Source organism: Schistocerca cancellata, chromosome 7 (assembly GCF_023864275.1).
Source record: "Schistocerca cancellata isolate TAMUIC-IGC-003103 chromosome 7, iqSchCanc2.1, whole genome shotgun sequence".
NCBI classification, from domain to species: Eukaryota; Metazoa; Arthropoda; class Insecta; order Orthoptera; family Acrididae; genus Schistocerca; species Schistocerca cancellata.
Genome location: NC_064632.1, coordinates 116,176,652 through 116,194,343, shown reverse-complemented (window position 1 = coordinate 116,194,343; position 17,692 = coordinate 116,176,652). Strand labels below are relative to the sequence as shown.

General features: G+C 37.0%; 1 protein-coding gene across 1 annotated transcript in view; it reads left to right on the top strand.

The window, feature by feature from the left end:
- The window catches only part of LOC126091919 (1-phosphatidylinositol 4,5-bisphosphate phosphodiesterase classes I and II), a 433,185-nt gene that overhangs the window by 255,663 nt on the left and 159,830 nt on the right, over positions 1-17,692 (top strand). Inside the window, exon 12 of the mRNA XM_049907237.1 lies at positions 10,230-10,418. Coding sequence (XP_049763194.1) covers positions 10,230-10,418 — 189 coding nt within the window. The remainder of the gene's footprint in view (positions 1-10,229; positions 10,419-17,692) is intronic.

The following is a 17,692-nucleotide window of genomic DNA, read 5'->3' as shown; positions in this document are numbered from 1 at the left end:
CTATTCAATACTTCCTCATTATTTATGTGATCTACCCATCTAATCTTCAGCATTCTTCTGTAGCACCACATTTCAAAAGCTTCTATTCTCTTCTTGTCCAAACTATTTACCGTCCATTTACCGTCATATGAGTTGGGTCGGCAAATTCCAACAGTGACTCATTGATATTTTAGTTATAGGATACTACTTTCTTCATTGTGTGAAGTGCATAGTTTGACATTTATGAACATTTAAAGCAAGTTGCCAATCTCTCCACCACTCTGAAATCTTATCAAGTTCTGGCTGAATATTTATGCAGCTCCTTTCAGACAGCACTTCATCACAGACAACTACATCATCTGCAAAAAGTCCGAGCTTACTTTTAATATTTTCTGCAAGGTCATTAATATACAGCATGAACAGCAAAGGTCCCAACACACTTCTCTGGGGCACACACAAAGTTACTTCTACATCTGACAATGACTCCCCATACAAGATAAAATGCTGCATTGCCCCTACCAAAAAGGTCTCAAACCAGTCAGAAATTTCACTCAATACCTCATATGATCATACTGTTTACAATAAGTGTAGGTCTAGTACTGAGTCGAATGCTTTTCGGAAATCAAGAAATACTGCATCTACCTGACTGCCTTGATCAAAAGCTTTCAGTAAGTCATGTGAGAAAAGTACGAGTTGGTTTCACATGATTGATGTTATCGAAATACATGCTGGTTGGCATTAAGGATAACATTCTGTTAAGAATACCTCATTATGTTAGAGCTCAGAATATGTCCTAAGATTCTGCAACAAATCAATGTCAAGGATATTGGACAGTAATGTTGTGGATCAGTTCTACTACCCTTCTTGTAGACTTGTGTGACCTGTGCCTTTTACCAAGAACTGGGCATGGTTTTTTGATCAAAGGATCTATGATACTTTATTGAATATAGAATCTGACAGGGATTCCATTGGGTCATGGAGCTTTGTTCAGTTTTAACGATTTCAGGTGTGTCATAGTACCACTGACACTAATACTTATTTCATTCGTCTTTTCATTGGGATGAGGATTTAATTGGGGCTATTCTCCTGGGTTTTCCTTTGTAAAGGAACATTTGAAAACAGAGTTAAGCTATTTCAGTTTCTTCTTTGTTACCCTTGATTTCAGTTCCTGTCTCATTCACTAGGGACTGGACACTAACTTTGATGCCAGTAACAGCCTTTACATATGACCAGAATTTTTTTGGGTTGTGTGAGAGATCACTTGACAGTACAGTGAAACCACTATTTTACATTTTAGTTATGTCCAGACTTTAAAAAACGCAAACTTGAAGAAAATCTAGAATCGGAGAAAAAGTAAAACACACCAAACAATGAGCAAAAACACATGTAATTGGCATATATGATTAAAAATCGCAATCCTCTCTAGTACTTTGTGGAAAATCTATCTAAGTGAAGGAAATTAAGTGTACAAATGTTTATACAATAAGTTTTTGTAACAAATTTCATCATTTCTTAAAGAATCACAGATGTGTAACAGCAAGTAAAAACTCATCGAAAAACTGGAATTGGCATCTGGATACAAGGTAATCGAGCTGTTTTCTGACATGCTAAGACCACAAATTATACTTTCGAAACAAGCATTTTTGAGAGATCAACCTTTGTGCTCACCCTTATAAAAGCACAAATTCACGTGAAAAAAAATAAGTTTACTTCCCCAGTTGGCATTACAGGTTTATTAGAAGTCAGCTCAGTGAATTTCTGTACACAATGTAAAATGTAAATTTGAAAGAAAGCTCAGGTACTACTGTTTCACTTTATGTCCTCTATCACTCCTGCCAATCTGTATGATCTACAGTGTGTGGTGTGTGCAGTGCAAAGTATATACTTGAATAGTGTATGTAGTTGTTGCAACTTCATCGTGCCAGATTCGAACGCGAAAGTCTTTCAAATGTGCTATTGCAAGCCCCATGTTCTATTTTCATGTGACATCTGTGTCGTAGCACATCATCTGCATGAAAAAAAATTTTCAGCATTTCACAAATTGCTTTCATCACTACCTTCACTCCCATTGCTGAAGGGTCACTGCACTCACCCCATATCCACTAGGCAAGCTCATTTTACACGTGGTGTGGTGACTGCCCTGGCTATTGGGTGATTTAACAAGTTGTCAGTCAATAAGAGTTCACTAGCCAGAGATGGACAATGTTTCCTCTATATTCTTTGAGATTCAGTGTTTGAATTTAGGAGGTTGATGACAGATATTGTTGCCTAATACAGTACATTGGAGATTCATGCAAAAAGTTGAGACTGAGTTATAAAAGGCACAAGGATAGGTGGTGGCTGGGACCCTTCATCATGTATCAGCTTGATCTGGAACACTTCACATCGGCTGTCTTGTTTTTCCATTACCGCTACAACCTAGCAGTAGTTGTATCATAATTGCACAGTGAAGCTAAATGTTGCAAGGTGTGTTGGCAACACTGATCATGGATTACATCAGCATTTCCTCTCTCACGTCTCCCCTCTCCACAGCAACCTAAAATATTCCCTTAACTCTGCCACCACCCGTAGTGCAAACCATCTGTCTTTTGTGTCGCTTATAACTCGTTCAGTCACATCAAATGTCAATAGGAAGAAAACGGGTCAAAATCAAACGAGACATTGAGTAAGAACTTAGAACCAAGGTAAACATTACTAGGAAGAAATGTAAAACTGGGAAATTTTTAGCATTGACCTTATGCGTTTTTCACAGTGGCTATGAGTTTATGGTGTAGAATCATGAGAGACGTAAAATCGGAGAATGTAAAATCCAAGTTCGACTTGCTCTCTTGACAGTGAAATGCATTTAATCCAGCATCTCTCTATCTATAGCCCTACACTTTGTTTTACACCTATTATGCAGTAATTTCTGTTTCTTCATAAGTTATAGAATTTTCTTTACAGTGACTGTATACCATGGACATTCCCTTCCATTATGAACTGTTCTACTGGGTACTTATATATCTAGCACATGGTACACTATTCTTTTAAACTTGAACCAGAGTTCCTGTACAAGCTCCTGCCCTGTGCGGATTCACCCCTTTCTGTGCGAAAGTTAGATTTAACCCACAATAGTGAAGATCATCCTTTCTTCTACTGCTGTAGCTATGCTCTTCATTATTGTATTTGAATCAGGATGAGCATTAATAATAAATGTCATAAGTTAACATATGTATTGCAAAGGTACTGTGAACATCCCAAGTTCCTTAAATAACTGTCTGTAAGGTGATCTTGGGGGGCTCCAGTTATTATTCTGATCACGTGCTTTTGTGCAATGAATACTTTTTCTCTTAATGATGAATTACCCTGCAATATGATGCCATATGAAATCAGTGAATGAAAATAGCCATAGTAGGCTAATTTACTGATTTGTTTATCACCAAAAATTTGCAATAATCTTAATAGCATAAGTAGCTGAACCTAATCGTTTCTGCAGATCATCAGTGTGTTGCTTCCAATTCAATTTCTCATCAGTGCACACACCCAGAAATTTAGAAATTCTGCCTTAGCTACAGACTTCTGTTCAGAGTCTATATTTACCAATGATGTTATGCCATTACTGCACAGGACTGTATGTACTGTGTTCTCTCAAAATTTAGCGAGAGTCCTTTTGCAGGGAACTATTTAATGATTTTCTGAAAGATGTTAATTACCATTTCCTCAGCTAATTCTTGTTTGTTATGATTGGTTACTATACTTGTATCATCAACAAAAAGAACTGGCTTTGCATCTTCATGAATATAGAGTGGCAAGTCATTAATACATATTAAGAACAATAAGGGATCCAAGACTGAACCCTGTGGGACATCATTCTTGATACCTTCCCAGTTAGAGGACTCTGCTGATTTTTGCAGACTACCTGTTCTGTTAATTTCAACCTTTGCATTCTTCCAGTTAAATATGAATTAAACTATTTTTACACTGTCCCACTCATATCACAATACTTAAGCTTATCTATAAGGGGCATTCAAGTGAAACCCAGTCACTAGTGTAAAGTAATGGTAATGATTTTACTAACTCAAAAATGTGGTTATACACAGAACACATACTCAAAAATAGTCTCCAAAAATGTTGGCACATTTATCCCATTGTGACGCTAGCCGGTCGATTCCATCCTTGAAGAAGCTAGTAGGCTACTGTCGGATCCAGACCTGGACCCAGTCACACACTATGTTGTTGATTGTGAATCGTTGTAAATCGATGTCCACGAATAGCTTGTTTTAGTGGTCCAAAGCCACATGGTGAAATGTCAGGACTGTACGGTGGATGTTCCAGCATTTCCCACCGAAATTGCTCCAACGTTGTTATCCAATGATGAACATCTTCTTCCAGTGACTCATGCCACTCACAAAATCATTTGTGCAATTCCACAACACTTGAATGACTCAGACTGTACTCACTGTACACAGCCTTCATCCATCGGAACATTTCATGGCCTACAACTCCCTCCACTGCAAAAAATCAAATCACTCCTCATTGTTTCTGCTTATTCGCCTGCATGTTTGGTAGTGAACGATAACTTGTGTGACCATCTTCTCTTCGGCGTGAAACCACACTGCCGCTATGCAACATCAAATGATGTGCATGAGCCAGTGTCTCCACCAATAGATGGTGCCACCATACCCACAGTTACATGGTGCCACCTTACATGTAAGGCAAAGATAGGCACTCTGACCAGATTTCATTTGAATCAATCTCATAGAAGAATTTCATGATTCACAAAAGCCCTTGAGAGATCACAAAATATCCCAATGGGTGATGTTCAGTTATTCATAGAATTTACTATTTGATCAGTGAAAGCTTATATATATAGCATTTTCTGTTGAAAAGTCTTTCTGGACACCAAATTGACATTTTGTTAGTACTTCATTTTTACAAATATGTGAAGCTACTAATGAATACAGTACTTTTTCATGAATTTTGGATAAAGCTGTTAGAAGTGAGATTGGGTGGTAGTTGTTAGCATCAGACCTATCCCCTTTTTTATCCAATGGTTTAACAGTAGCATGTTTTAGTCTGTCGGGAAAAATGCACTGTTTCAAAGAGCTGCTACATATGTGGCTGAGAATCCCATTTTTCTGTTGGGAATGAGCTTTTAGTACTCTGGGAAATGCCATTAATTCCATGCAAGCTTTTACTTTTGAGTGAATTTATTATTTTCCTAATTTCAGTAGGAGAGATGGGTTGAATTTCAGTTTCATCAAATTGCTTAGGTGTTGCCTCTTCCATACACAGCCTTGCATTGTCTAATGAGTAGTTGGATCCTATTTCATCTACGATTATTAAAAATATTTTCTACTTCTGACTTTTTGTTGACTAACTTTTCATTGGGTTTGGTAGAAATACAGTCTTTCTGTTCTCTTGGTTCCACTGTTTTCCTTTTAACAATATTCTGAATTGTTTTAATTTTATTATCAGTGGTGCTAATCTCTGACATAATGCACATACTTCTGGACTTTTTATGACTTTTCTTAATGCAGTGCAGTAGTTTTTATAATGATTGACTGTTTCTGGATCATTACTCCTTCTAGCTATAACTTATGTTTCCCTTTTCTGTTTACAAGATAGTTTTATCCCTTAAGTAAGTCATGGCTTTTTAGGTGGCTTCTTGCAATCATGTTTCACTATTTTCTCAGGGAAACTGTTTTCAAATATACTTATGAAAGTATCATGAAATAGGTTAAATTTTAAACTGGCATCAGGTTCCGTGTACACCTCATCCCAGTCTTAACTGTTGCAAGCTTTCCCTGAAATTTGCAATTATTAAATCATTAATTGAATTAACTATTTTGGAGGGAGGAATACTAGAAGATGTTCTTAAAGAAGGGGAGAAGTGGTGGAGAGACAGGTGAAGATGGAAGTCCTTTATTAACGAGCCAACTCAATTAGTGAATCAAAAGGAGGAGACGAACTTGAAATTCACGAAGCTATCAAAACTCTTAAAAACAATAAAGCAAGTGGAGGAGACTTAATTACACCAGAATTATTGAAATGATCAGAACTAAATACCATAAGAGATCTAAACCAGCTTTTTGAAAACATTTGGAAAACATTAAACACTTCAGAAGCATGGGAAATAGCATTAATCCACCCATTACATGCAAAGGGAAACAAATAGAAAAGTCAACAATTACAGATCAGCTGGTTTTTGAAATGGAAGACCCTGTGCAGAACTGGTTATTAACTTTGAGTCAGTAATTCACCTCAGGAACCAGAAAATTTATAATAGTATTGTTTAGTGATTACAATAAAATGTTTGATCCTGTAGACAGAGGAACAGTAGATAAAGTCATTAGAGAATTTGGTGTTAAAGGAAAATCATCAAACACAAGTCAAATATTCTAACAAATATGATATCTAAATTTAAATTCATGGGAGAAATAGCTAAGCCATTTGAAATGTGTTAGACAAGAAGAAGGCTTATCACCTATACTTTTTAACTTGTTTTTTCAAAAAATTATACAGCAGAATGGGCTAGAAAAATTTGTTGAGGTTGTAAGCATTAGTAAAATGAAGAGGGCCTATAGTTCAATTAAAATACCTCCAACAAGAAATACATCTTTAGAAATACAAACGGCATTCAAAAAGTTTTGCTCAGTCATCTCTAACTTTTTTAATTTTTGCAGGAGCAGAATGAAATTCTTTGTGGACATACCTGGAACATTTAGCTATACATGAACTTATTTAGTGTAGCCTCCATCAGCTGTGACGTATCTGGCCCAATGTTCTTTCCATGATGTAAATGCACTTTGGTAAAATTCTGGGGATTGACTTTTACACCATCGCTTGACACAAGAAATAAGGTCTTTCTCCCAATCAAATGTTTTACCACCCAGGTGGGCCTTCAGACGACCAAAGAGGTAAAAATCAAATGGAGCCAAGTCCGGACTGTAGGGATTTTCTCCTGCGTCATAAGGGCTGTATGGGGTTTGGCATTGTCATGGTGTTGTCTGATGATCTGACCCTGAAGCTGTGGTCTGTGGATCTTGATGGCATGTCACAACTTGTCCAATCACAAACAGTAATGGTCGAGGTTAATTGGGGAGCCAGGCTCCAAAAGGTCACTGAAAATGACACCACACTGATCCCAAAAGGAGGAGGCCATCACCTTTCAGCCTGCTGTTTGTGAAAGTCATGGTTTCTTCTTCTGAGGGGAACCCGGATGACACCACTCCGTGGATTGGGTTTTGCTCTCAGGTTCGGACCAAAACAACCATGTTTCATCCTGGGTAATGATGCTATCAAAACACTGTTTCCACTCTTCTGTAAAGGTCTTCGTGAGACCCTCACACATGTTCTTCCTCATCATTTTCATTTCTCGTGTCAATAATCTAGGCACCCAATGTGCACAGATTTTTCTGTACCCTAGTGACTGTACCACTGATACAACACTACCCAATGACAAACGAGTCATTTCAGCAAGCTGTCGTGTCATCACACATCTGTCATTTTGTATGCTTTGATCAGTGGTCTCCTTATTCACATCACTCACTGCTGTCAATGGTCTACCACATTTTGGATTGTCCAGTAGAGAGAAATCACCTTCTTTAAACTTCTGCAACCACTGCTGGATACTGCTTCGATCCACTGTGTCCTCCTCATAAACAGGGAGCAACTTCCTGTGAATCGATGTGGCAGTCATTGCCGGTCTTGAAGAGGAACTCCATCACCGACCGTTATCGCAACCAGACAGCTACTTCACGCTCCATTATGGTTCACCTGTAAATCAAAGAAAATACTTTTTATACCAACTTATAGCTAAATGTTCCTAGTATGATCACAAAAAATTTCATTCTCCTCCTGCAAAAAAATAAAAAAAATAGAGATGACTGTGCAAAACTTTTTGAACACACTTTGTACAAAACTAATCACTATACCACAATAGTAAGATTCTTATATGCATTTCAGTGCTTAATGATGGAGTAGAAGATGGACAGAATAAATATATAGTACTTGCAGGACAGATTTTTAGAAAAATATGGGTGCAGTACAAACAATAGATAGTTGGAGAATGAGAAGAAATGAGGAGATGTACCAAAATATACAGAAAGTATCATAAGTCATGCCAAAATGATGGTTAAAATTTTTTGGTCAAATCTACTAAATGAATGAGAACATACTGTCAAAACAAATATTCCTTTATTTCTGGAATAGGAAGTCAACAGTAGTGTGAATTACAGTAAAAAAGAAAAGAACTGAAAAGAAATGACACCAAAGAATAAGAAATAACTGAAAGAAACTTTTTTAAAGAAAAGAATACTAAATTTAGAAGATTCTCAAGGTATAATAAATAAGAAACCAGGAAAATCATGGACAGAAGAAGGGAGAAGACAGCATGATGAAGGGATGTAGTAGTACTATAAAGATAGGAAACAACAAAGAAAGAAGATGAGCTGAAAATTGATGTTGTGTGTCTTGGTTGACCAGTGTAATGATTTTTTAAATTTTATTTTTTAAACACCAATCCAAATGAAACTGAACCCCCCAAAAACAGCCGTGCTGGAAGTGGTGATTACACATTCAAATCATTGGCCACCATCAAATGCACTGAGTACTTCTTCATTGTGGTAGCAAGTGTTGCACTCACTAAAAATACACAGCCAAATAGTGATGCTGTAGATTACTTGTACAGACCACTACATGCACTGCCAACAGACTTTTCATACAAATATATTACACAGGCTCTCATTTGGCAACATACAGCATGAAATTGGAAATCCCAATCAATTAAAAAGAAAATTAGAAATGTACTTAATTAGCCATTCGTCCTACAAATTGCTGAATAGCTAGGTTCAAGTATTGTAAAGCTCTGTTAGCTACACTGCAAGTAGCGGTGTTCATTGCAAGTAGAATATATTGTAAACAGGACTTTGTATTTACTCATATGAGTAGCTATTTTCTTTGAAAAATAGGAGATAAACTGTAGCTGTTTAATGTAACTTAGACGGCACCAGCTTTTTCACAGTAGTAGCTTTCTGTCTGATTTAATTGGTTAAATTTAGCTGCCATAAGCACAAACAGCGTTAAGCAACATAGTGATGCTTTACAACTAGTACAGTGTGCAGGTTAAGTTTCGATTACTTGATTCTTTTTTGTTAATGTATACTTTGATGCATTCCACATATTGGAATATGCTCTCTTTCTTATTGGGATCTACAGAAGCCAGTAGTCATAATATTTGTTTAGTTCATATAAGTAGGTTACAGAGGCAGCTTCTGTGTGCTAATGAATAACTTGTCTTGTTCCTGATTCCTGAAGACTTTCCATTATGATAGGATCTACCCACGTGGCATGTGAATGAAGGAGAGGAACTAGGTTGTGAATATGACCCTTTTGATGTCATACGAAATCAATATTGATTTTTATGAGTAATGGAAAATCTCATATAAAGATGTGAAACAAATACTAACAAAGAGATAGAGGGGCTGGCCAGTACTTATCTCAGCTCCATACAGTCGATAGATACACAAAACAGAACAGAAAATTTACGTTCCTAGCTTTCGGAACTTTGTTCCTCGATCAGGTAGGAGAGAGGGGAAAGAAAGAGAAGAAGGGAAAGTGGATTCAGTTACTCACAACCCAGGTTATGAAGCAACAGGGAAAGGGAAACAGGGAGGGTAGCAAGGATGGAGGCATGGTTGTCAGAGGGAAGCCAAAGATATTCTACTGTAAGTACTGTGCCAGCTTCAAACCAAAGAGGATGCATACAGAAGTAAAGAGGTATATAGTATAAAGATAAACACAACTATGTAGGATGAAAAGATGCGCGAATGGCTAAAGAGGAAAGGGAAAGAGAAGAAGACTGAAGAGTCAATGGGAGTGAGGTTGTTTTAACGTAGGTTCAGTCCAGGGGGGTGGCAGCATGAAAGGATGTGTTGGAGTGCAAGTTCCCATCTCCGCAGTTTCGAGGGACTGGTGTTGGGTGGGAGAAGCCAAATGGCACATAGCCGAAAACTAGGAACATAAATTTTCTGTTCTGTTTTGTGTATCTATCGGCTGTACTGAGCTGAGGTAAGTACTGGCCAGCCCCTCTATCTCTTTGTTAGTATTTGTTTCACAATATTGATTTTTAAAATTTCATGATTTGAATTTAACTACAATGCAAGGAACTTACTGCAGCTTGTTTTATTTATATGATTTTTTTTCCTTGTGCCTGGGGTTTTCTCAACTTAGTGTGCTGAGAATAATCTAAACCTTTAATAATATTTCAGATGACGACGACGATGAGAGCAGCAGTGCTGATGAAATAGAAGATGATGTTTCAGAAGAAACAAAGGGTTTACATGATAAGATTCCTGCTGAGAAAGCAGCTGCTCAAGAGACTGAGGCTGGTGCTGAAATATCAGCATTGGTCAATTACGTTCAACCAGTACACTTCTCGTCCTTTGAAAATTCTGAAAGTAAGCATCTTTTTAATATCTATGTATATTTGACCAAATATGAAAACTTTTATTGTTGTTTATAACACAGTGGTAGTTTTCTTAGTGCAGAGCTAAAAATATTGAAATGTTACAGAATAATTTAGCAGATATTACAAATACCCTTTTAAAAATTTATTCTAGCTCTTCCAGATACTTAATGCATAAAATACAGCCAGCTTGTTTCTGAACCATCAAAAAAGAGGAAAGGGAGAGTAAATATCAATCTTAGCCCAGGAATTAGCATACTCAGTTCATAAGCAATAGCCTCAAAGTTCCGTTTGAAGACAAACCTTAACAAAACATAGAAATAGGCTGAGAAGTTCCTTAAATTTTCAGATTAACCAGGTCCACTCTTGAATAGTGACCTAAGTACATTTTTCCAGAACTGGTGAGTGATGCATCAGTGACATGAAGTGGTGTTGAATCATGGAAAGAAGAACAGAAATGAAGAAAATTCCAACAATTACACAGCCAAGATTCAATAGGAGAGAAACACAATTGGATATAAAAGTAATAACAGGAAAATAATAAAAGCAATTGAAAGACTGTTATAGTGATTGGAAGATGTGTACAGTAGGAAGAAAAAGACAACATGTAAGATAATGTCATGTTGAATGGCCAGTGAAATGAAAGAAATAGAGTAATTTGGATGGGGTAGCAAAATAAATAGAAGAGGAATGAGAACTGTGAATGATTTGGGGTGCAACAAATGTAAAACCAATCGAAATAAAAATGTTCTTTGGAATGAAAGCTCCCCATCTTCATCCCAAAAAACTAGTTTGCAGGTGGTGGTCAAGTTTAGGTTGTTTTTAAACTTTTTCATTGAACCTGGGTTAGTAGTACTGATCTGGTAGTAGCTGCTACTCTCATATGGCACAATGTCACATAGTATTGCCCATTTAGAAAGCTACATCAGTAATCAGTATTGTTACATTTGAAAGATAAATAATTCCACTGAACTACAGAGATAAACTTTATATCTGAACTTGCTTTTTTTTCTTTCTTTTCATAAGGAAAAGATAATGTAAGATGTGACTGAAAGTATGAGGAAGGTACTGGAACCAGAACGGATTCAGTCTTGTTGTGTGTGAGGCAAATCTTCCTTTTGTAATGTTGTGAGGTGCTGAAGCTGTCTGACAATTGTAAATTTGTTTCAGACCAGGATTCTCAATTAGACTGCTGTCTTGAGCAGCCAGAGCTGCATCAATTGTCTCCAGAGAGAGACTTAAGTACAATGAGGATTGTCCAAATAACATTTGTTGGAACACACCTATGAAAAGATTGGAGGACTCTACAATACAAACTTCTTTTTGCTTTCAAGAATAATAAACATGTTAAATAGAGTAATCCTATATTTTAAGACAAATGAAATGAAAAAAAAGTATTCCAAAAGCAACTATGGCATGATGCAAAGAAATGCATATTGCACATTCTGAAATATACTATATCTCATTGTGGATGCATATAATGGGTAGAAAGCTTTGAAATGATATTTATAAAACCCAAGTCAGAAAATGACTAGATGTTGGGAGAATGACCAGATCATCTACTGAACATATGATCAACTACTCTTTGGAAGATAAAGCTCTGTGGAACAACTTTTGCTTGAAAGAAGGAATCAAAGTGAGTTACTAGGCAGAGACCACTATCTTGTAGCTGAAAATAGGAAATCAGACTGAAGAAATGAAGCTGGAATGAACACGTAGTAAAAGATTAGATCATATAAACTGAAATAGTTGTTGTAAAACATTCATAACATATGTATGTAAAAAATACCCTAGAAGTATGAGTGTAATTCAGGACAAAAAGAGATGGATGTAAGTAATGCCTTCCCATTCTTGTAAGATCAAAAATAATACTGACTCTTTTTTTATAACAATCATATATTCAACATAAGTCAACATTTATCAAATTCCATAGGAAGTGTTATACGGATATTTCAGATAATCCTTCCTTCTCATTTTCATTTTGTTAGATGAATGTACATCACTGCTAATAGTCTATAACTAGCTGGTGCTGATTTTGCTTCTTTTTGTTGTGACAGCTGTGATGGCCAAAGGCAAAGAGATGTACCATCAAGTTACAAAATATTCAGTATTAGGACTTGATTGACAGCTGAACAATGTGTAAATAAAGTGTGTAAATAAAATTAAGAGCATTTTAATTGATACTCAGGTGATGGTTGGAAAGATGAAAGTCTCAGAAAATTTGAAAGATGTGTACCATATTTAGTTGTACATATCAATATAAACAAAACAAAACAGAAGTTATCTGGAACTTGATGAAGTTGCTCACCATGATAAAGAATGTATCGCACCAATCCATCAACATTGTACCATACAAGCTAATGCAGTAGTATGTTTTAAGGACACTTTGGATACATATGGTTCAATGAAGATTACTAATAACATATTAATGGGTAATATTGTGATGGAAAAACAGAATTGAATATAAAGATCTGTATGAGTTAGATTATGCTCGGGCAATTATCCAAAATTTCAGCTAGTAATTGTCCTTTTTCTGTTACTTATCTGCTTCTCAGGGCCTCAGTAGCCAGTAAATCATTCCCACGTGAATAGTTCACCAGGTTTTAATGGAAATAGATCAACCAAAGGTATGGTAATGAGCAAGTGAATGTAAGGGTGTGGAGAATGTATAAAGATGCTCAATTTCTATGCAGTGAACAACTTAACAGTGTTGGCACAGCCTTAGTCCTCCCATAAAAACTACCATATGTACACATCTACATTCACAGCATTAGTATACTCTTTCCTAAGTTTTTGATTGTGAATGGTTGTGATGACTATGATAGAACAAAGATAACAATCATATTTTTGGGGGAGGACTTAAATAAAACTTTTGAGGAGCGTCACTCATATAGATATTTTTTCTCAAAGAGATAGTAATTTCTCATTCTTGAAAGAATGTATTATAATAATGGAAAATCAAGACTAACCTCCACATATACTATAAAGTGCAGTCCAATATTTAGTGAGACAGGGGGTTGGAGTAGACCAGAACTGAATCTGTACACTGAGGTAACGTCCATTGGCTGCTACCCAGGCCAGCCTCAATGTTGTTTCCCACACTTGTTTAGACAAATGCTGGGCTGGTGCCCAACTTCTGCATCAGAGAATCTGATAAGCAAGCAGTTGAAATATGATAACATACACAACAAAGTTTACGTGATTCACGGACAGATGACACACCCTTTCCACACTTATGTTACTTTGACATCTGTGGCATCAGGAAGAACATCCACTCTCATAGTTAAATAACAATATAAAATTTGCCAAATCCTGGGAATGAGGACCCCATACTAGATATGATAAATGCTAGGGGAAAAAAAGAATAAGAATGGAAAAATCCTGAGTACAAATAGTGATATCAGAAAAGGCATCCAATCAGCATACAGAGAAAATACTGAGAAGTGGATGGGCTTATAAATGAGGTGCTAGTAATTGAAGTCCAGCTTTTGAACCCGAATTGATCAAAGGACACACACACACACACACACACACACACACACACACCACACACACACACACACACACACACACACACACACACACACACACAAATTAATGCAATCTAACTGGAATGAGTAGTTGTATTTGGGAGAGTGGCTTAAGTGCAAATGAGGTTGGAGAGAAATAGGTACAGGGATGAATAGTCGAGAGCAGGATAAGAATATGGGTTTCAAGAGCTCTTGTAGTTGCAAGTAAGGATGCTGACATATTGTATATAGGAAGGTTTTAGTGGCTGTACATAGAGGACATAAGTGTGAGAAAGGATCTAAGGAGTAAAACTCTGAATGCAAAAAGACTGTTACTGTAATATTTAAATTCTTTTATTCCTTTTTGCCATTTTGTTGAAAACAGTGCATGCTTGTTGCTTTCTTCTTTCCAAAAAACAAACTTGTATTTTTCCATTTTATTTATGATGGTTAATGACCTTAGTCTTACTCAAGTTATTGTTAGCTGTATTTTGTAGGAGATATATCTAGGTGCATGCTTCTTCATAATCTTTTGTGGAGTACTACAATACCATGTGTAGTATGTCGGCAGCATAATTTTATTCCATTTGACTTTTCTGTAGAAGTTTTTCACTTAATTTTGTAGTTTTTCAGTTTTGTCTTGTAGAATGTTCCTGTTCGTGTAGGATACTGTTCTTTCAGTTGTAGCCAAATCAAGCTCGAATACTGAATAAAAATCTACACATGGTAGCATGTAAAACATAGCAAAGAGAAAACAGACAACTCTAAATGAACAGGTAAAGCTTAAAATTCTAGATGAAGTGGACAATATAACAAATTCTAGATGAAGTGGACAATATTACAAAGAAAACACCCATTTTAGAGCTGTTTGGAATTCCCAAATCTACTTTATCCATGATAATTAAGAATCAAGAAAAAATCATTAATGCTGCTGCATCAAGTTCCAGGAAAAAATCCAAATGATTTTGTAGTGCAAAGTATGAAAACATCAAGATGTTATCGCTAGAATGGTTCAATCACATTTGTGCATCTAACATGCGTTTAAGTGGTCCTATGATTCAATCAAAAGCAAATGTTATTGCCAAAAATATATGCGTCAATGAGTTTAGTTGTTCTGCTGGTTGGCTGTGTCAGTTTCAGAAGAGACATTCAGTATCTTCTGTGTATCATTTGCATTGAAGCAAATAAAGATGAAGAAAGTGTGAACAGCTGGTTGCATGATTTCGATGGAGCGAGGGAAAAGTATGCCTCGTGTGATGTGTTCACTATGAACAAAGCTGGACTAATGTACAAATTTTTACAAATTACTCCTGAAATGTAAAAGGCAAAAGTATCACAATGGAGCTAGTAGCAAACGACGTATAATTGTTGCCGTTGTATGTAATGTGGACGGCAGTGAGAAATTTTGTTCCTGGGTTATCAGTAAGTCCGAGAAGCTGTGTTGTTTTAAAAACATTTGTTTCTTAACCACATCTGGACATGGTCTTTGTGCTGTACCTATAATGCCTTGATTTGCAATTTTGTATTTGATTTGGTGGGGTGGGTGGGGAACAATTCTTCACATGTGAGGCAGTCTGTTGTTACTGGTTCGGCTAGTCGTCCTGTGGGACGGCCTCACAGCCCAGATGGCGGGCATAGTTTGTGATGAAATAAACTGTGGTTTGCACCCTGTTCTGGTCACCACAACCCATCGAGTGGCACAGCACGCAGTGTTGCTGCTGAGCGGTGTGGGCGGGGGGAGTGGGGCGGCAGTGTGCGTCTGTGCTTCATGCTGTTGTGGTGGCTGTGCTTTGCACAATGTGTACATTATGCTGCAGATTTGATAATTTTCATGACAGGTTGAGAGTGGCCTATGCTCTTCCTCAGGGGTTGGGTTGTCTCCATGCCAAATTTCATCAACATCAGGTCAGCAATTTAGTCGGAGAATGTAATAGAGTTACTTTAAGTTTTAAATACATAAATATGGAGACTTTACCTGGGATCTACTCTCACCATAAGAAAGCTTGAGTCACTGGCTCATCATTTTGCATGTGGCTTCTTTGTCTCAACAGTTGAATGGCTGTCCAAAACAGACATATTCTCCTTACATCAGACAGATGTGCTGCCCATAACATACAGGATCTGAACTTAACCAACATAAAGGTTCAGTTCTTTTCTACCAAATGCGACAAGAATTCTTCAGCCCATGGACCAAGGAATAATTTCTCTCATGGAGAGAGCTTATTGCAAGCGACTTTTAAGAGCTGCAATTCGTGCTGCTGTAAACAGTACTGTGACCCCAAATTGGAATCTGCTTGCCGCAGTAAAAGCCACCACAACAGCCTGGAACTCTGTGTCGCCACATCATGTACAGAACTGCTTTAACAGAGCCTGGAGACATAGTAACACTGGAGATGTCTGTGAGTTAGACAGTGCCAATTCACCTGATGAATGGACAGTTCCTCAAGACATTGTGAATCCTTGGATTAGTTTAGAAGAATTCATTTGTGCAAGCAACAGTGTTGCTGTAAGTGCCTCTGTGGAATCTGATGTGCCAAAAGCTGTGACTGAGATGCAAGAAAGTGAGGAGGAGGAGAATACAGACACCATTCCACCTACCAATCAGGGGATGTTTAAAGCCTTGGACAATTTAGAACGATTTGCTTCTACATCTAACATCACTGTTGGGTTTATGGATGCTACAATTACAGCTGGTTGAGAAATTACAAGATATTTTGGTTTCTGTGAACATCAGTGTACCATGCTTGAATTTATTCCAAGAAAATAGTATAATTTGTGTGTATTTGTACTTTTGCAGTCACTTTATAGTGTTATAAGTCTACCGTAATGTAAATTGATTGATACTGTTGTGTATTACATATTACTGTACAACTGTACATGGATACATATCAAATTCTGTGGTTTCACTTGACACAATTTTTTTTAAGATGAACTCTGGATTTTTCTGTCCCTTCATATTTGTGTCATGCTGCAATATTACAAATGCAAAAGGCTCTCTGACTGCTACATTTTCACAAAACTGCTGAACCAAATTCAGTGAAATTTTGTTTGGAGATAGCTAGAACACTGATGAAGAACTTGGGCTGCTTTAGAATGTGTGTAATACAACGTACTTATTGGTTTGGAAAATATTAAGCAAATTAAGGAAAAAATATTTACTCTTTGAAAAGAATATTTACTTTTTGGCTTTTAAAATTTATCATATTTGTGTAAATGCTTTTATTGCTTGATATGTTCTATGTTGTATGATTCAACACAATGAATACAAAGCTTATACAATCCTCAGTCTGTTTAATCCATATTTCCATCCAAATATTATTAAATGTGAAAGTAAATTTGTTATGTTCTCTTGACTGAACTGCTGAGCCAGTTTCAAGGCAGTGTGGTATGGAGATGGCTTGGTCCCTGCTTTAGCCACATTAAAGAAATTATTAAATTTATTGCATGGTGTACGCATTGTATAAAGTGTAGTTGCTGCAATGGCATGATGCACGGGGGCATGCTCCTGCCCTCTTCCCTCCACACACGCCGCTCAATGGTGGCATTGTGCATTGCACTGCATCATGGGTTGGGGTGATTGGAACAGGGTGCGAATTGTGGCTCATTTCATCACAGATGATGCTTGCCACTAGATTGTGAGGCCATCCTGTGGGATGATTGGCTGGATTGATGGAGACAGACAGCCTCACATCAAGGTGGTGTAGGAATTGTTCCCTACCTAACTTGCCATATTAATTACAAAATTCCAAATTGGTGC